General features: G+C 41.2%; 1 protein-coding gene across 2 annotated transcripts in view; it reads right to left on the bottom strand.

Annotated features, from left to right (window-relative positions):
- GATA6 (GATA binding protein 6) overlaps positions 1-15,118 on the bottom strand; it is a 31,246-nt gene that overhangs the window by 9,115 nt on the left and 7,013 nt on the right. Inside the window, exons 3-7 of one of the 2 annotated variants that reach the window (XM_060028780.1) lie at positions 13,888-14,054; positions 9,683-9,808; positions 8,466-8,553; positions 8,270-8,373; positions 6,858-6,930 (exon numbers count right to left, since the gene is read on the bottom strand). In XM_060028780.1, coding sequence (XP_059884763.1) covers positions 6,895-6,930; positions 8,270-8,373; positions 8,466-8,553; positions 9,683-9,808; positions 13,888-14,054 — 521 coding nt within the window. In that variant the 3' untranslated portion in view covers positions 6,858-6,894. The remainder of the gene's footprint in view (positions 1-6,857; positions 6,931-8,269; positions 8,374-8,465; positions 8,554-9,682; positions 9,809-13,887; positions 14,055-15,118) is intronic. The other variant, XM_060028779.1, reaches the window with a different exon arrangement.

Here is a 15,118-nt window from a genome sequence, read left to right as displayed (position 1 = left end):
AGGGGGGGGAAAAAAACTACAAGGCATCTGTAATCCGCAAAGAAAAGTTGTGCTCTGAGATGAAGCCTTCTAACTTGAGGCCATATGAAAAGGCAGCCCACACTTATTCTTTACCTAGTATTCTGGCTTTCAGATTGTGATATTGAGTCAGTTATTAAACAAACCACAGTCCTGTGATAAATTGGGTGGACATATATGTTATAAACTATTTAAAGAGCAATACAGTTTTACTGTTTCCTAATATACATACAGGGACATTGTCATATTAATGTAGTAAGTGTATTTCTAATCACCATCCTCCCCATGACACGCGCACGCGCACGCGCACACAAGAAAAAAAAAAAAAGAGGGAAGTCTAGAAAAGGCCTTCAGATCAAAGTGAAAGTATGCAAACTCCACATGCTTTCACATTCCCTGCCAGGGTGACGTGTGACTTTCACGGCGAAGGCCAATGTGGTCAGACAGGAACGTGAGTGAATTATTAGAAGGGTCTGTGAAAGAAGAAAAGAAAGGGAGCCTGGCACGTAAGGAGCGTGAAGATAAAATGCCAACAAAATATTTATGTTCATGGCTAGCAGCAAGTGGCGAGTGGGATATTAATAACTGTGATGACTGCCAACTCCCTGGGAGAGGTGGGAGACATCGGCTCCAGCCCCGGCTGCAACGCGGGCTTGTCTTATGACCTTACGGAGTCACTCCGGATCCCGGTTTATAAATGAGGCAATAATAATACCTAAGTGCAACTCTCTCGCCGACCCTCGTGGGAGATTAATGCCTTTTTAACTCTTTTTATTCATTTAGAAAAAAGTATCTTGGACTATAAACTCTGGGGGGAAAATGGACACTTGCCTCTTAAGAAATGCTTTTTTAATGATTTTGTAAAAATTAAATTGAAGGCAATTTGGACATTCTAGAAGTTCCAACTCACTTGGCACTCACTGTGTATGGGTTTAAATCACACCATCAGGATTTTAATACCGCGATCTTAAAGTATTTCATATTTTAAGGGAGACTTTTTACCATCACATGCACGTCAACAACAGTAAATTTTACTACTTATTATTTTTCCTATTACCCAACTAACAAAGTCTTAGAATTATAATACATTTTATTGATAAGTATAATGTTTCGCAAGAAAATGTATACAATGTGCCTTGTGTATTTGGTCATGAGAAAATCGCTTCTCTAGTGCTATTTTCCTAGCTGTACTTGATGCTGAAGTTATAACCAAAATTAGTCAGCTTTCTTTAAGAACATGTTATTTCTTCTCTCTAAAGGCTTCAGCCTATCGCATATTAATCCAGCATGCCATAGGAGTAAGAACACTGACTCTGCCTCGGCCAGACCTGCATCCAGACCCAAGCCCTGCCTCTTAACCTGATACATAACCTTGGGGCTATTACCGGGTCTCACTCCCCCACATGGAAAATGTAAATAAAAACACTTCATTTGTACAGTGATAATTGGGAATAAAAGAGAAAGGGTACATAAAACATCTGGCACTTAAAAGGTACTTGACAGAAGCTAGTTTCCTGCCTTCCTACATCCACAATCTTATGAGAAAGTACAAGAGAGGAAACTCCCCCAAAGCAACCGTACGGTAATTAATCCACTAAGGCCTGGCTCTCAAGTACCCTAAAGGCAAGTGTGGAACATTCAAGGTAAGAGTTAAGCAGGGGGACTTCCCTGGTAGCGCAGTGGTTAGGAATCCGCCTGCCAATGCAGGGGACACAGGTTTGAGCCCTGGTCCGGGAAGATCTCACAGGCCGCGGAGCAACTGGGCCCCGTGCGCCACAACTACTGATCCTGCGCTCTAGAGCCCGTGAGCCACAACTTCTGAGCCCACGTGCCCCAACTACTGAAGCCCATGCACCTAGAGCCCGTGCTCCACGAGAGAAGCCCGCGCACCGCAACGAAGAGTAGCCCCCACTCGCCGCAACTAGAGAAAAGCCGCATTCAGCAACGAAGACCCAATACAGCCAAAAATAAATAAATAAGTAAATAAATAAATGTATTTAAAAAAAAAAAAAGAGTTAAGCAAGAACTTTGGTCCCCACTCCAGCAGCCTCTTGAATCTTCTCTTCTTCACACTCAAGTTACCCTGTGTGAAAGCAACTCATACTGTATGCAGGTCCTTCGTGAATGTTCATTTCAAGTATTTAACTACTACAGAAATAGTTAATAACAATAGAAGCTATTATTTTGTGACCAATCATAGTGCCAAGTAAATCCAAAGTGATTCAGCTACTCAAAGAAAAAGACAGTGGAATATAAACTTGCTAATAAAGAAATAAGCTACGTGACTCAAGCCATGTTTTCCAATTTTCATCACAGTATGCAAATATTAACATATAAAATAAAATCTATAAAAAGAATATAAAATATTAACCTGCCAAGTACCTAACCTTTCTTCAGAAGGCCTTATAAAGACATCCAGATATCCCAACAAATGTCAGTCCCTAAATCACTGCCCCTCAGCTACGGAGCACTTAAGCACTTAACTCTTTCAAACCACTTCTAGCATGAGATTTAGCACCATGCAGCTCAGAGGTATTACTTCTGACAAGGTCATCGAATAAAGCTATTACCTAGGACTGACTGCAGTAGGGAAATGGGTCCCGCTACGCATAGTGCATCCCAGAAGGATAAATGAGGCAGGAAGGAAGATACCTATTCAACACTGAGAAACTGACCAAACATGGGCAAGGCCCATCCAAAGGCAGAGAACCAGCCAGAGAGGAATCTGAGATGTGGTCCTTGTCTGAGTATAAGGATGCCTGCCTCTCTCTCTGTGGAAGCTGTCACCAACAACAAACCACAAAGTGAGGAAATGAATTGCACTTAGACACACCACCCTTAACACATCTCCATTTGGAAGGGTCACCTGGCAGCTACCCTGAAACCATCTTGCCCCAAGTAGTCCCTCAGGTCAGGACACGTCACCACCTCCAAGGAGGTAGTTTTCCTTATTAACTGTGAAAGGAAAAGCTGCTTGTAAAATGTACAAACAGGCATGCTAACATTTGTTTGCATCAATTATCAAAATGCGCCCAGTTAAGGATGTTTTAATTGTTGGCGTATAACAACACATTTTTGGACAGAAACACCACAGTGGGTGTTAGAGAAAGTCCATCATTTAGAAATGAAAATAGTGTGGACCCTACTTAAGGCTGACTTAAAATTGACTTGAAACAGTTTTAAATATCTGCCTTCCACCTAATTTATCCACCTCAGCTCCTGCCTTTGGCTTTTTCTAACCTACACTCCAGCCACACTGAATTCCTAAAACTATGTCCCTGAAGCATCAGTTACCATGTTCTTCTTCCTGGAAACCTCTATCCCGATTTTTCCCCCACAAAAATCCTACACAACTCATTCAAATTTCCTCTCCTCTGAGAAGCCGTTTCCAACCCTGCGGTCAGAATTCACGGCTCCCTACTTTCGACTCCCAGCTGTGTTGCTCATTTAAAACACTTTCAAATCTGACCAGCAGGAAGATCTGTCTACACACACGTGTCCCCACCACGACCACCACGTTACCAACAATCTGATATCCAGGACCTTGTTTTACTACACTGAAAACAGGGCAGCCCGTAGCACAATGCTTCTTAAATGGAACAATGACCGTAAGGCAAGGGCTAGTCAGATAGAGTTCGTCTCCATTTATTTCCACATTATATGTTTAACGATGACTTCAACATTATATTTGCAGTTTTAATATAAACTTAAGTAGGCTTTAATTTTTGTTAAATAATTATCTACAGAACTACTTGTAGGCAGACAAAATATATTCAGTGATTTTTTTATCCTCAGCCATTGTCTTATTACTCACTTTATCAAATTAATCCTTCCTGTCCCGAAGAAAATTAAGAGATAACTTTATAAATTGGGGGATGAGTTATAAAGTTTTTGTATATTATAGTTACATACATATATACAACATACATATGCATTTTAGATATGTGTGTATATATATAACGTATCCTCCAGTTTTACAAATTTTTAGTTACAAGTCCTAAGAGGGATAGAATATATAGAGACTACTTATTAAATCTTATTTGGGAATTGCTGAAATACAATGTTACCATATTTGCCTCCTAATAACAACAAACGTAAAACATAACTCAGTCAATAAATGGAATTCAATGAAAAATTTAAATATTCTTACAATCCACAGAGACTCTAAATGCCAAAGAAAATCTGATGTCTGTTTAGGTCACTAAATAAACACTTTTCAGTAAATCTAGAAGATTTAGATAAAGAAGATTTCAGACTGAATGAAAAAAAAACATTTGGAGGAAATTTATCTTTACGTTCAAAACTCACAAAATTAATCAACTGCATCAAAAATTAAGTTCAACACATTTCTTAACAAACACAAAGAATTCCATACAAGAAACTGATTACAAAATTCTGATAGGACTTCCCTGGTGGGTCCAGTGGTTAGGACTCTGCACTCTGAACGCAGGGGATCACGGGTTCGACCCCTGGTCGGGGAAGATCCCACATGCCACATGGCAAGGCGCCCGAAAAATAAATAATTAAAAAAAATTTTTAAATACAGAGAAAATAAGGAAAAGAAAAATGAAAAATAATAAGGTCTAATGAATAGTAAATATCATATAAATGAAAGCAAATAAATCATTTATTGCAATAATTTAAAAAAAGAACTCCAAAGGAACAAGACAGGGGCTATTTTAATACCAGGCTGCCCGGCAGCAGCAACGGGTCTTCCTGTTCTCATGCAGGAGACAAACTGCCCTCCCTTCACCTCCAAAACTTACACACCACACCTGCACAGCCTGCAACAGAGAAACTGAGTCATAAGGGAGCAGGTCAGCAGCCTGATGACTATCAGAAGAAACGAGACAGAGGTCTAGTTAAAACACAAAGGAGCAACATGTACATAAAGCTAAGACATGCCACAAAGTCAACAAAATGAGGCTTCAGAGCAGTGCAAAAATGATTTTCGTGTGCTCCAGCCAGGCTTGCTCAGGTGCCAGGTCACGATAGTACCACCACTGAATATGCCCACATGCAGGGACATCAGAACTTAAAAGAAGTCCTCTAGGAACGCCTCCTGGTGATCTCCTGCAGCTGACTTCTCAGAGGGGAGTTAAAACAGCAAGTCTGATACGGTCTCTGCAACGGTCTCTGTGCTTTAAATCACAGTCATTAAGGAAAGGTGGAGGAGCGGGTATGTTGCCACTTGTATCTCTAAGTAGAGCGTGTGGCCCCTTTCCTTGTTCCACTGGGAGTATGCCTACGATTGTCCTTTGTTTTGTAGCTTGGCTGTCCCTATTAAATGAGGACAACCCTGCAGGACTGATTTCCACCCCGTCAGTCACAGGGGCCGCTGGAGATCCACGGGGCAGACGCATCATCACTGGAGGTTTTAAACGCCAAGCCGAAGAAGGACCCAACCTTGCTGTGTGGATATAATAACATCCCCCTCACCTACAGCGCTCACAAAATCCTATAAAGCAGTCATTCACAACGCCAGCTGCCCTCCAACGTGATAAACTGGGACCAAAATGGGAAAATGTCACTTCTTTGTCAACACAGACGCCTTTCACAAATGCTTCTGCCAGCTGCTCACAGATAACGGCTCCAGCAGGCTCTTCACGGCACCGCCGCTGCCACGCTAGCCACGCGCACGAAGAACCAGCCGGCCCAGGAGGGTCTGAAAAGTGTCCAGGGACCAACGGACACACACTGGCACTCCTGGGGAAACCACTGAGTCTGCTACAATTATCCTTGGAGGGGAGAGTTTCCCAAGGCAGCCAGTCTACTGGCTTTTGCCGGGTAGTCAACACCCACATCAGAAAGGCACCGATGCTGGGAGACTCCGTGATGGGCTGGCCATCCGGAGAAAACCCACGAGCCCAGTGCCAGCCCAGGCCAGGAAGGGCGGGTCCCTGGAGGGAGGAGGGGATGATGGGCAATCCTCCCCCCCAACACCCCCCACCCTCCCCTCCCCCGCCAAGCCCTGACCTCACCCCACCAGCTTCGGGAAAAGCTGTCAGGAAGCACTTCTGAGGCCACCTGGGCTCAGAGAACTGCCCACCCCCGGGTCTGCAACTCGCACCGCTGGTTCCCACAGAGGCTGCCCGGGCTCCGGGAGTGATGGGGAGAGTGCAGCAAAAGACCTTGTAAGGAACTGCTCTCCAACTCCCCCAATCTCTAAAGTACTTTTTAAAATATTTTTTTTAATACTAAAATTGCTTTGCCTCCTGGCCTCTGGGAGAAAACTGAGGCTTTCATCCGACGGCACTGGCCGACGAGCCGCCCCTGGCATGCTGGGTCCCAAGTGAGAGACAGATGCAGGGACACCAAAGCTGCCATGGGACTAGCTGCTGGACTCCCGAGGTCCTTCTTCCAGACAAGTCCGGGCCTGACCCTGTCACTGCCTTTGCACTGTTCCTCCCCTGGAGGGCAAAATTGATTGGACTTGCAAATAGCCAATTTTGAAATTTTACATCACAAAACCACAAGGGCAAAACAGACTCCGCCCACTAAGGTTCCAAAGCCCATTGTTGGGCAAAAATCTCTATTTCTGTGCCATTTATCATTCAAATTTAGCTTTTGCCATGCTAAGCTTGGACTGTAGCACCAACAAAAGTGAGTTGGAGCTGGCAGCAATCCACTTTTTAGCCAGGAGAGACAGATACTGAGGCTGAAACCCTAGCTGATCCCTCAACGCTTCAGAAAACCAGAACATCTCTTCTCCTGATTTAAGCCGCATAATTGCTTCTGAGGACTTAGGGCACAATAAAGGATATTTTAAAATAATATTGACCTTTTCATTTCCTCACAACTTCTATTTACCACTTTAGACCCTTGAAGTTACATCTTACCCTCCTGTAAAAAGAAGTCATTCACCAGAGTTCACCTTTATAAAGGCCAGAAACGTTCTTTGAGAATATGTGTCTGCAACAAACAAAAACAGCAGAAAGGCTTTTTCCCTTTGGAAACTCTGAACAAACTTCTTGTTCATTAACGAAAAAGAGTCCAAAAGAGTTTGAATTGGAGGAGTCAAAGAAAAATATCAAATATACCTTTAAGCAGTTAACAATTTTTTTTAAATTTTTGTTTGTTTAAGCCAGTAAAAATACCAGCTCAGTGGTTCCTGGTTCAAAGACAACTCAAGGGCAGTAGTTTCAATTTCACCTGTGGCGACTGTTCAAAAACACAAATTTCCAAGCCCCACCCCCAGAGACGCTGACTCAGAAAATCCAGGGTGGAGCCCAGGAATCTGTAGTATTTCAAAGTACCCCAAATAAAGCAAAATTAAATGTAGAAAAGAATTACTAAGTAGGAATTTTAATGCTAATGTTTCGTCCTAAACCAGTCTCAGTGTAATCCTCACCCGGGGCTGTGAAATGCTGCCGCACAGGTCGGGCCCTGGATCTCTGAGGACCAGGGTGCGGCCCGGTCATTTTTAAAGGGCATTCCAGGTAAATTTGGGAAACACTAGGGTGGGAAAGTGCTCTTCATTTGAGAAAAACTGAGTTTCAATTACAGCTTTACTGAAACGAAGTCTGTGATCTTCACAAAGACCCAGGCACCCTTGTCCTCAGGGGCGCGAAATCACACACAAACCGAACTGCTCACAGGCTGATCACCAGGCTGAAATAAGCCTGGGTACAATCAAGGTGCATTAGAAGACGGCGAGGCTGCCCAGCCCAGCAGAGGACTGTTAGGTGAAGATCGGCGAATACAGCAGCACATCACATGACTCACTGTGATGAGCTTTGCTCTGGGTAGATGATTTTTTTTTTTTTAATGTAAAGAAGGAAGAAAAGAAAGAAGGCTGGAGTTGATAAGACAAGCAAAAGCAATTTAAATGCCATGGGCACTGGGATATATAAAACCACTGAGCTGGTACTTTTCCTGATCTACATTAGAAATACATAATACATGTATATACATTTCTACTGTACACACATGTACATATATATATAAACTCAGATAAAAACCTGGAAATAAAACAATTTAAAGCACTTCAAAACTTCTTGCCTTTACTTGGGTTAATTTAACCATAAAAAAATGATGTGGATCTTAATTAAGAGGTTTGTAAAGTACTTAAGTTTGTCATTTTGTTGACATTTAAATGTAACTTCCTCTAAAAACTATTCTTAGGTATCAGCTAACAAAACTGAACTGTTGGTTTAGATTATTGTACTACCAGATAAGATAAAATTTGAGATAATATACTGGGAGAGCAACCCACTAGCTTAGAAGGAGTCTATACTGTTTTAACACTTACCCCTGAGGCTGTCGGTTGTGTCGTAGGGGAAGTATTTTTGCTGCAGTCATCTGAGTTAGAAGAGGTGGAAGTTGGAGTCATGGGAACAGAAGTATTGCTATTACCTGCAACAGTCAAAATTAACCTCATAAATATACATATACTCTGCTAAGTTTGGCAAATACCTGACAGTCAAATAGTATTTTGTTATATTTACCGGAGCAAGCTTTTGACTTATTTATGTTCTTAGGTTTTCGTTTCCTCGTTTGAATTCCCTCTTTTTTCATAGCAAGCGGTCGAGGCACCTAAAAATTGTTCACATAGGCCATGAGTTTAATAAATATTATATTGAAGAAAAACCAAACTAACTAAAGACCCAACCTCAGTACTGAAAGCCCTCATTTAAAAGAACTTGGCATAAATGCCAATCCAATTTTTACATACACTTCGAACTGCATAAAGACTACACTTTCCCCATCAAATGCAGAGATTCCTCCAGAAAAAAAAATAGGGAGGGTGATTTGCCAGGGAGAACTTACTCCTTCAACTTAATGTTTATTGTTTTAAACAACTTCAATTACAGAGTGAAACCACTGAATACATTCAGTGTAAAAACACTGAATACATACAAGAAAAATAAATATTTTTATTTCAAAGAGATCATGTATTCTTCTCCCTACATATACCAAGGAAAATTTTCTTTTTAAAATTGACACATATCTTGCGCTATCCTTAAAATGTAGAATCTAACTATAGCTATCAAATATAGCTATTCCTCTTTTGTATAAATGTATTTGATTGCATTCACATTTTTTAAGCTATAAACTAGTTAGTGTGAATTTCTAGTTGGTTCCATGCTTTTTTTCTTTTTAAGTGTACAGTTTTTTAACATACACACACTACTATATACAAAATAGATAACCAACAAGGACCTACTGTATAGCACAGGGAACTATACTCAATATTTTGTAATAACCTATGAGGGAAAAGAATCTGAAAAAGAATACATATATATTATACGTATATAATATATATATTATACACACACATATGTATCACTGAATCACTGTGCTGTATACCTGAAACTAACAAGAACATTATAAATCAACTATACTTTGACTTTACAGCTTTTTTTTTTAAAGCTTACTACCATCTTATCAATTCTAAAACGCACTTTCCCACTTTTTAGTATTTCTAAAATTGGGATGTCTTACTATGGATTTGTGTGACAGTTTAATTGGCAGTATTTTTTGTTTCTTACTAGTAAGATAAAAGTTTCTATTATAATTAACAGGACCCTCGAGTCACAGAAGTACATATAGAAAATCAGATTTTTCACTTTTATGCCCTCTCCTTTGCTGATTTTTTTTAACTGAAACTATGTACAAACAAGACACTGAACATGTAGACACATGAGCAGAGTAGGTGGCGCACCCCATGGAGTTTCATGTAGAGTCCACAAGCATTGCACACAGGTTCACCCTCGGCGTTTCTGCGCCACAAAGTGGTGGTTGTGGTGTGACAGTTGGCACAGGACAATCCAAGCCGGCGGGAGGAAGGCTAAAAAGCAGCACAAGAATGTAAGTGTACAGATATGTGATTTTTATGCATACGTTACATACATCAATGTATCACGTCCCTGCCATCAACAAGCATGTACCTGGTTATTATAAATAAGAGGTCCCTTGAGAAAAAAACCTTGACGTGTAATTAGGTTGACCTTCCTGGACCAGAGTGTGCTCCATCCAATACATAAGATTGATTTGCTCCAGCCCATTAGCATAGATTAAAGCAGTCACAATGCTGGCCAATGCCTGCACTCACTGTTGGCAGACGGCTGAGACACAAGAGTAAAGAAATGAGTTTTTCTGTGCCCACTCCTCTGGAATTCTGCTCGCACAAGGGAAACCAAGCTTCCTGGACAAGAAATGTTTTCTATCTGTGTGTATTGTCAGAGGCTCTGGCAGACCTGGTCCCAAATGAGGAAATTGTTAATTGAGGAGAAACTTCTAGATTTTTTTCTCTTTTTAAAAGATGTTCTAGGGGACTTCCCTGGTGGCACGGTGGTTAAGAATCCGCCTGCCAGTGCAGGGGACACGGGTTCAAGCCCTGGTCCGGGAAGATCTCACATGCCGTGGAGCAACTAAGCCCGTGTGCCACAGCTACTGAGCCTGCTCTAGAGCCCGCGAGCCACAGCTACTGAAACCTGCGTGCCTAGAGCCCGTGCTCCGCAAAAAGAGAAGCCGTTGCAATGAGAAGCCCGTGCTCCGCGACGAAGAGTAGCCCCCGCTCACCACAACTAGAGAAAGCCCAACTGCAGCAACAAAGACCCCATGCAGCCAAAAATAAATAAATAAAATAAATAAATTTATTTAAAAAAAAAAAAGAAATGCAGTCACAAACCACCTGCCAACATGTTAAGTGGCTTTGGGAAGTCTCTGCTTCACCTGAAAACTGAGATATTGATCTACTTCTCAGATATGTGCAGAGGAATAAACCAGAAACTGCAGAAGGGCCTATATATATTCACAGAAATGGATTTTCGAAAATGTACACAAATTTTGGAAAAAAATATATTTTAATACATCTCATTAATTATCATCATGATTGCCTATTGCGTGAATTTTTGTATTAACCATTTTATAAAGGATTAGCAAATTTTACAACATTGTGTTAGTGCTGGCATTGTCTTATATATGGTGATGCTGCTATATTTTATTTAGCCTGTCAATATAGTACTCAACTTTTGTTCATACAAAGGGTTAAATTTATCAGAAGAGGGCAACAGTCTGTCACTCTGATTTCTATGTTCCCTTTATACCCATAACATCCTTATATGGAATTTATTTCCTCTAAATTATTATTTGTGAATTATAAAGAGGGACTATTTAAGCTAGTATAAGTTCCTGCCTAGAATGACAAAAATCTAAGTTTGTTTTTAAATTACCTAGATAGGCAACTAAAACCCTGCTGTGATTTAAGTTAAACAAACAAAAAAAAAGCTATGGGGAAAATCCAGGGACCAAAGCAAGCTGAAAGACACAGAATTAGGGAAGTTGGTAACGATGATTAATTTAAGAAAAGAAGTTATAAAGAATGGACAACAAAAACACAGACTGAGCATTCACTGAATATTCAGACTAAAAAGACAGAGTTCCAAAATCTTCATTGGCAAATTTAAAAGTTAAAATTGTATTTTGCTTTTATAACTCACATCCTGTTGTATTGCTGTAGCATACTCTTTACAGACAAGTTGTAAAACCAAAGAGACACTGGGAAGCCTTTTAGTACTGCCACCTTTTTAAGAAATCAGTGCTCAGAAAGAATCAATTTGACTTTTGGTTGAAATGAATATGTTTGGCTAACAGAACTGTTTGGGAAATTGCTTTTAAAATGATGAAAACATAAAATCTTACACATCAGGGCTTTTTTTTTTTTCTTTATGGTTAAAATAAAATAATTTCCCAGAAGAGCACTCCTTTCTCTTCATAAATGTGAAATCAGTAAACTAGGGACAGGAAGTTTCATTTTATAAACAGGTCATTTATGACAGTTTCCAGTGGAATTTGGAGCCAATGTGAGGCGAACTTGTTATCAGAATTTGCCATTATAACAAAGAACTTTATGACTGTCAACTGCAGATCATAAGTGAAGCCAGTCCCCATAAACATGTGAAATGAAGGTGAGTGGGTTATAAAAGTTCCTGTAACAAGTGATCTCAGCTATAGTCATCACTGACAAGGAATTCAAGTTACACCATAAATCTCTTATTTTGCAACGTATTACAAGTTCAAATTCAGTGATTGGTTCTGTACTGCTAGCTAAACAAACTTGGGTTCAACATTCTGAGAACTAACTAGATCCAGCAAAACAATAAATAAGAAGCCCACAAGGAGAACTAATTGATAGACACACCCTTCAATTGGTATCATTTATAACACATTTACCAAGCACATTGGCTGACCTTGGTCACTGCCAAGACACCTGCTACACAGAAGGAAAACTCATAGATTCAGAGATGTTAAAAACTGGGGTTTTTTTCCTGTTAACAGTTATTTTTACTGGTAAGTGCACAAAACTAATGCCGCCATCTAAATATGGATGTTACTAGATCAAATTTAAAATGCCACTAGAACCTAAATTCTGCCAGTTTTTTTGCTCAATCTTGAGAAAATGTTACCTTCTGGACTCAGCTCAATGCGCCTTTCCAAAAAAATAATAATCAGTTTCATTGTTCATACATTGGCTAATACATGAAAACAAGGAACTTCCTTGGAATATTTTCCGGCAGTACTTTTTCTTTTTAAATATGATGCATATAAGAAAAATGAAAACCACAGGGAGTCAGGCACTGAAGTTAAGGATGCCCTTTGAAGAAAAGTTTAAGCTGTGGGAGACTGTAACTAGTTTAAGGCACATACACTCATTAAATTAACCTCGGCCACTTTATTTTAAATGCATTAAAAACAAAACAACCATAAAACTAATTGCTTCTCTTTAAGGTGTCAGACTTACATTGTGATGCAATTTCACTCTAATCTATTTAACACAAACAACATGTGTAGCATTTGTTCCTGCTAATTAGAGTATAACAATTAAATAAATTACTTGGATACTTAAGATGTCTGGCATCTAACTGTAAAATATTTTACTTTAAAAGGTATTAGAGTATGAGTGCTTGGCTAAACAAATGTTAGCCTTACGGTGGGGCTTGTGAAAGCTTTCGTTTATTTTCTCCAATCACTACAGCAGTAAATACCCTTTCCTTCTTAACAACACACAAGACAATAAGAGATTAATCCCTGAAGAAAATCAGAATTCCCGCACTTTAATAGAACATAGTGAAATGTGTCGGGATGGTGAAAATCCTCTACTTGCAAAAAACATGCAGACTGCATTTTCTTCTCAAGTTCTATGTAGTTCACTGAACATCCACATTTCAAAATAACAAAGGTTAGAGTAAATAAATTTTTCACCCGACTCAAGGACAGTCCAAAAGACGGATGGAATTTGGAGCTAAAACTAGTCTGGCTCTGAGAAGAAGTGGAAGGGGCCCAGAGGTAGAAGGGACAGAGTCAAAGGGGTCCAGGAGGATGAGGCTGTGGGGAGAAAGGGACTGTGGGTTCGCTGTTGTCATATCCATTTGAGGGGGCATGTTACAAAGAAGCATGCTTTTTTTCAAGAATAAACTCCAAACCAGACCAAAGAGTCCACAGTGAAAATAAAAATCTCCTTCCTTCACCTGACCTGGGGCTGTAGCCTCAGTTTTTCTCCCTGGAGGTTACTAACATTACTCATTCCTTGTATCTCCTTCCAAAACTATTTCACTGCATTTACAAGTACATCTAGAGATTTGTAAATATAGGGAGTTTGGGTACTTTTAAAAGATGGTAGCACACTACACCATTATTATTTTTTTTTTTTCCATTTAAGGACGTCACTCTCCTTTCAGGACCTGCGCTCGTGGGCGCTCAAACGACCGGAGAACCGGGCGTACCGCTGGGGCCGGCACTCGGCCCGCCCCGGGTGCCCCCGCGGGGACAGGTGCGGTCGGGCGGGGCCGGGCGGGGAGACCCCGGCCCCAGGGGAAGAGCGCCGCTTGGGGCCGGGCTGCAGGGGAGGGCGGCGCTCGCACTCACCACGCGCTTCTGCGGCTTGATGAGGGGCCGGCTGAGGCCGTTCATCTTGCTGTAGAGGCCGCAGGCGTTGCACAAGTAGTGGCCGGTGCCGTCCCGCCGCCACAGTGGCGTCTGGATGGAGCCGCAGTTCACGCACTCGCGGCTCTCAGGCAGGTCCTCCAGCAGGTCTGCGGGGACGAGAAGCCGGTGAGGTCCCGCCCGCCCGCCGGTCCGTCCGTCCGTCTCCGCGGGCCTCCCCGACACCCCAGCACCCCGATCCGCAGTGCCGGCCTTCCCCACCGGGCTTTCTGCTCGGCGGCCCGGCCGGGAGCCGGCTGTTGATGTCATCGCGATCGACCTGTTGACCAACACTTTGTCCAATACTTCTGCACCCCTGGGCGCACCCAGTGCAAACCCCAGGGCAGTCGGAGACAGAGCTGGAAGCCCGGCCCGAATCATCTGCCTCCTGTCTCCAAGGACCTCAGAGTTGAGCCGTGGGGAGGTTGGTTTGGGTCCTCTGACCCCTTCTTTCCGGCTGTTCCCAAGCTTTTCAAAACTGAAATCCATCATAATTACAATATACCACTTGCCAAACCCCAGCAAGCCTTGCAATATTAACAATGATCACTGACCCCTGCCCTAACCCACAAACATCCCCGGACAAAGTGAGGTTGTCTTCTTCACTTCTATCTCAAGTTAACTTTTTGAAGGTATTTGCTGTATCTACTACTCTTCCTTTTCCTCAGTAAAAAATAGACAAGTGAAATGAGAAATACTGTTCTTGGGCACTTTTGTCAATTAATTAGAAATTACTCAGGTCTCCTCAGGGGGCGGGGAAAGCACTAAAAGATTAATAAACACAGAGATAAATGTTAAGCTCGATTTTCATGCCACAAAGACCAAATACTAAAATATTATGATTCCAAAGTGGGTCTTATTGCTTCAATCTACAAAACATCTACAAATGGTTGATGCTTTACCAATTCAGAAAATTACTCGGACTGTCCCAATGCTAAATAAATTTTTTCCTATTTTCCTGCACTAAAATTTCAACTTATGTCATCTATTTAAATTATATTTGTCATTTGGCTACTTGGTTAGTTTTCCGGAGTTCACAATTAACCTAAACCTGCTAATTTACTCTAAAGAAGCCTTTAGAGTAAATGGTTTTAACATTTATTACTTCCCCTTGAATAAGTTAAATATGAATAATTATCTAAAATGAGGTTCTTATCAAGCACTTTTTAAATAG

Source organism: Delphinus delphis, chromosome 13, assembly GCF_949987515.2.
Source record: "Delphinus delphis chromosome 13, mDelDel1.2, whole genome shotgun sequence".
NCBI classification, from domain to species: Eukaryota; Metazoa; Chordata; class Mammalia; order Artiodactyla; family Delphinidae; genus Delphinus; species Delphinus delphis.
This window is presented reverse-complemented; position numbering and strand designations above follow the sequence as displayed.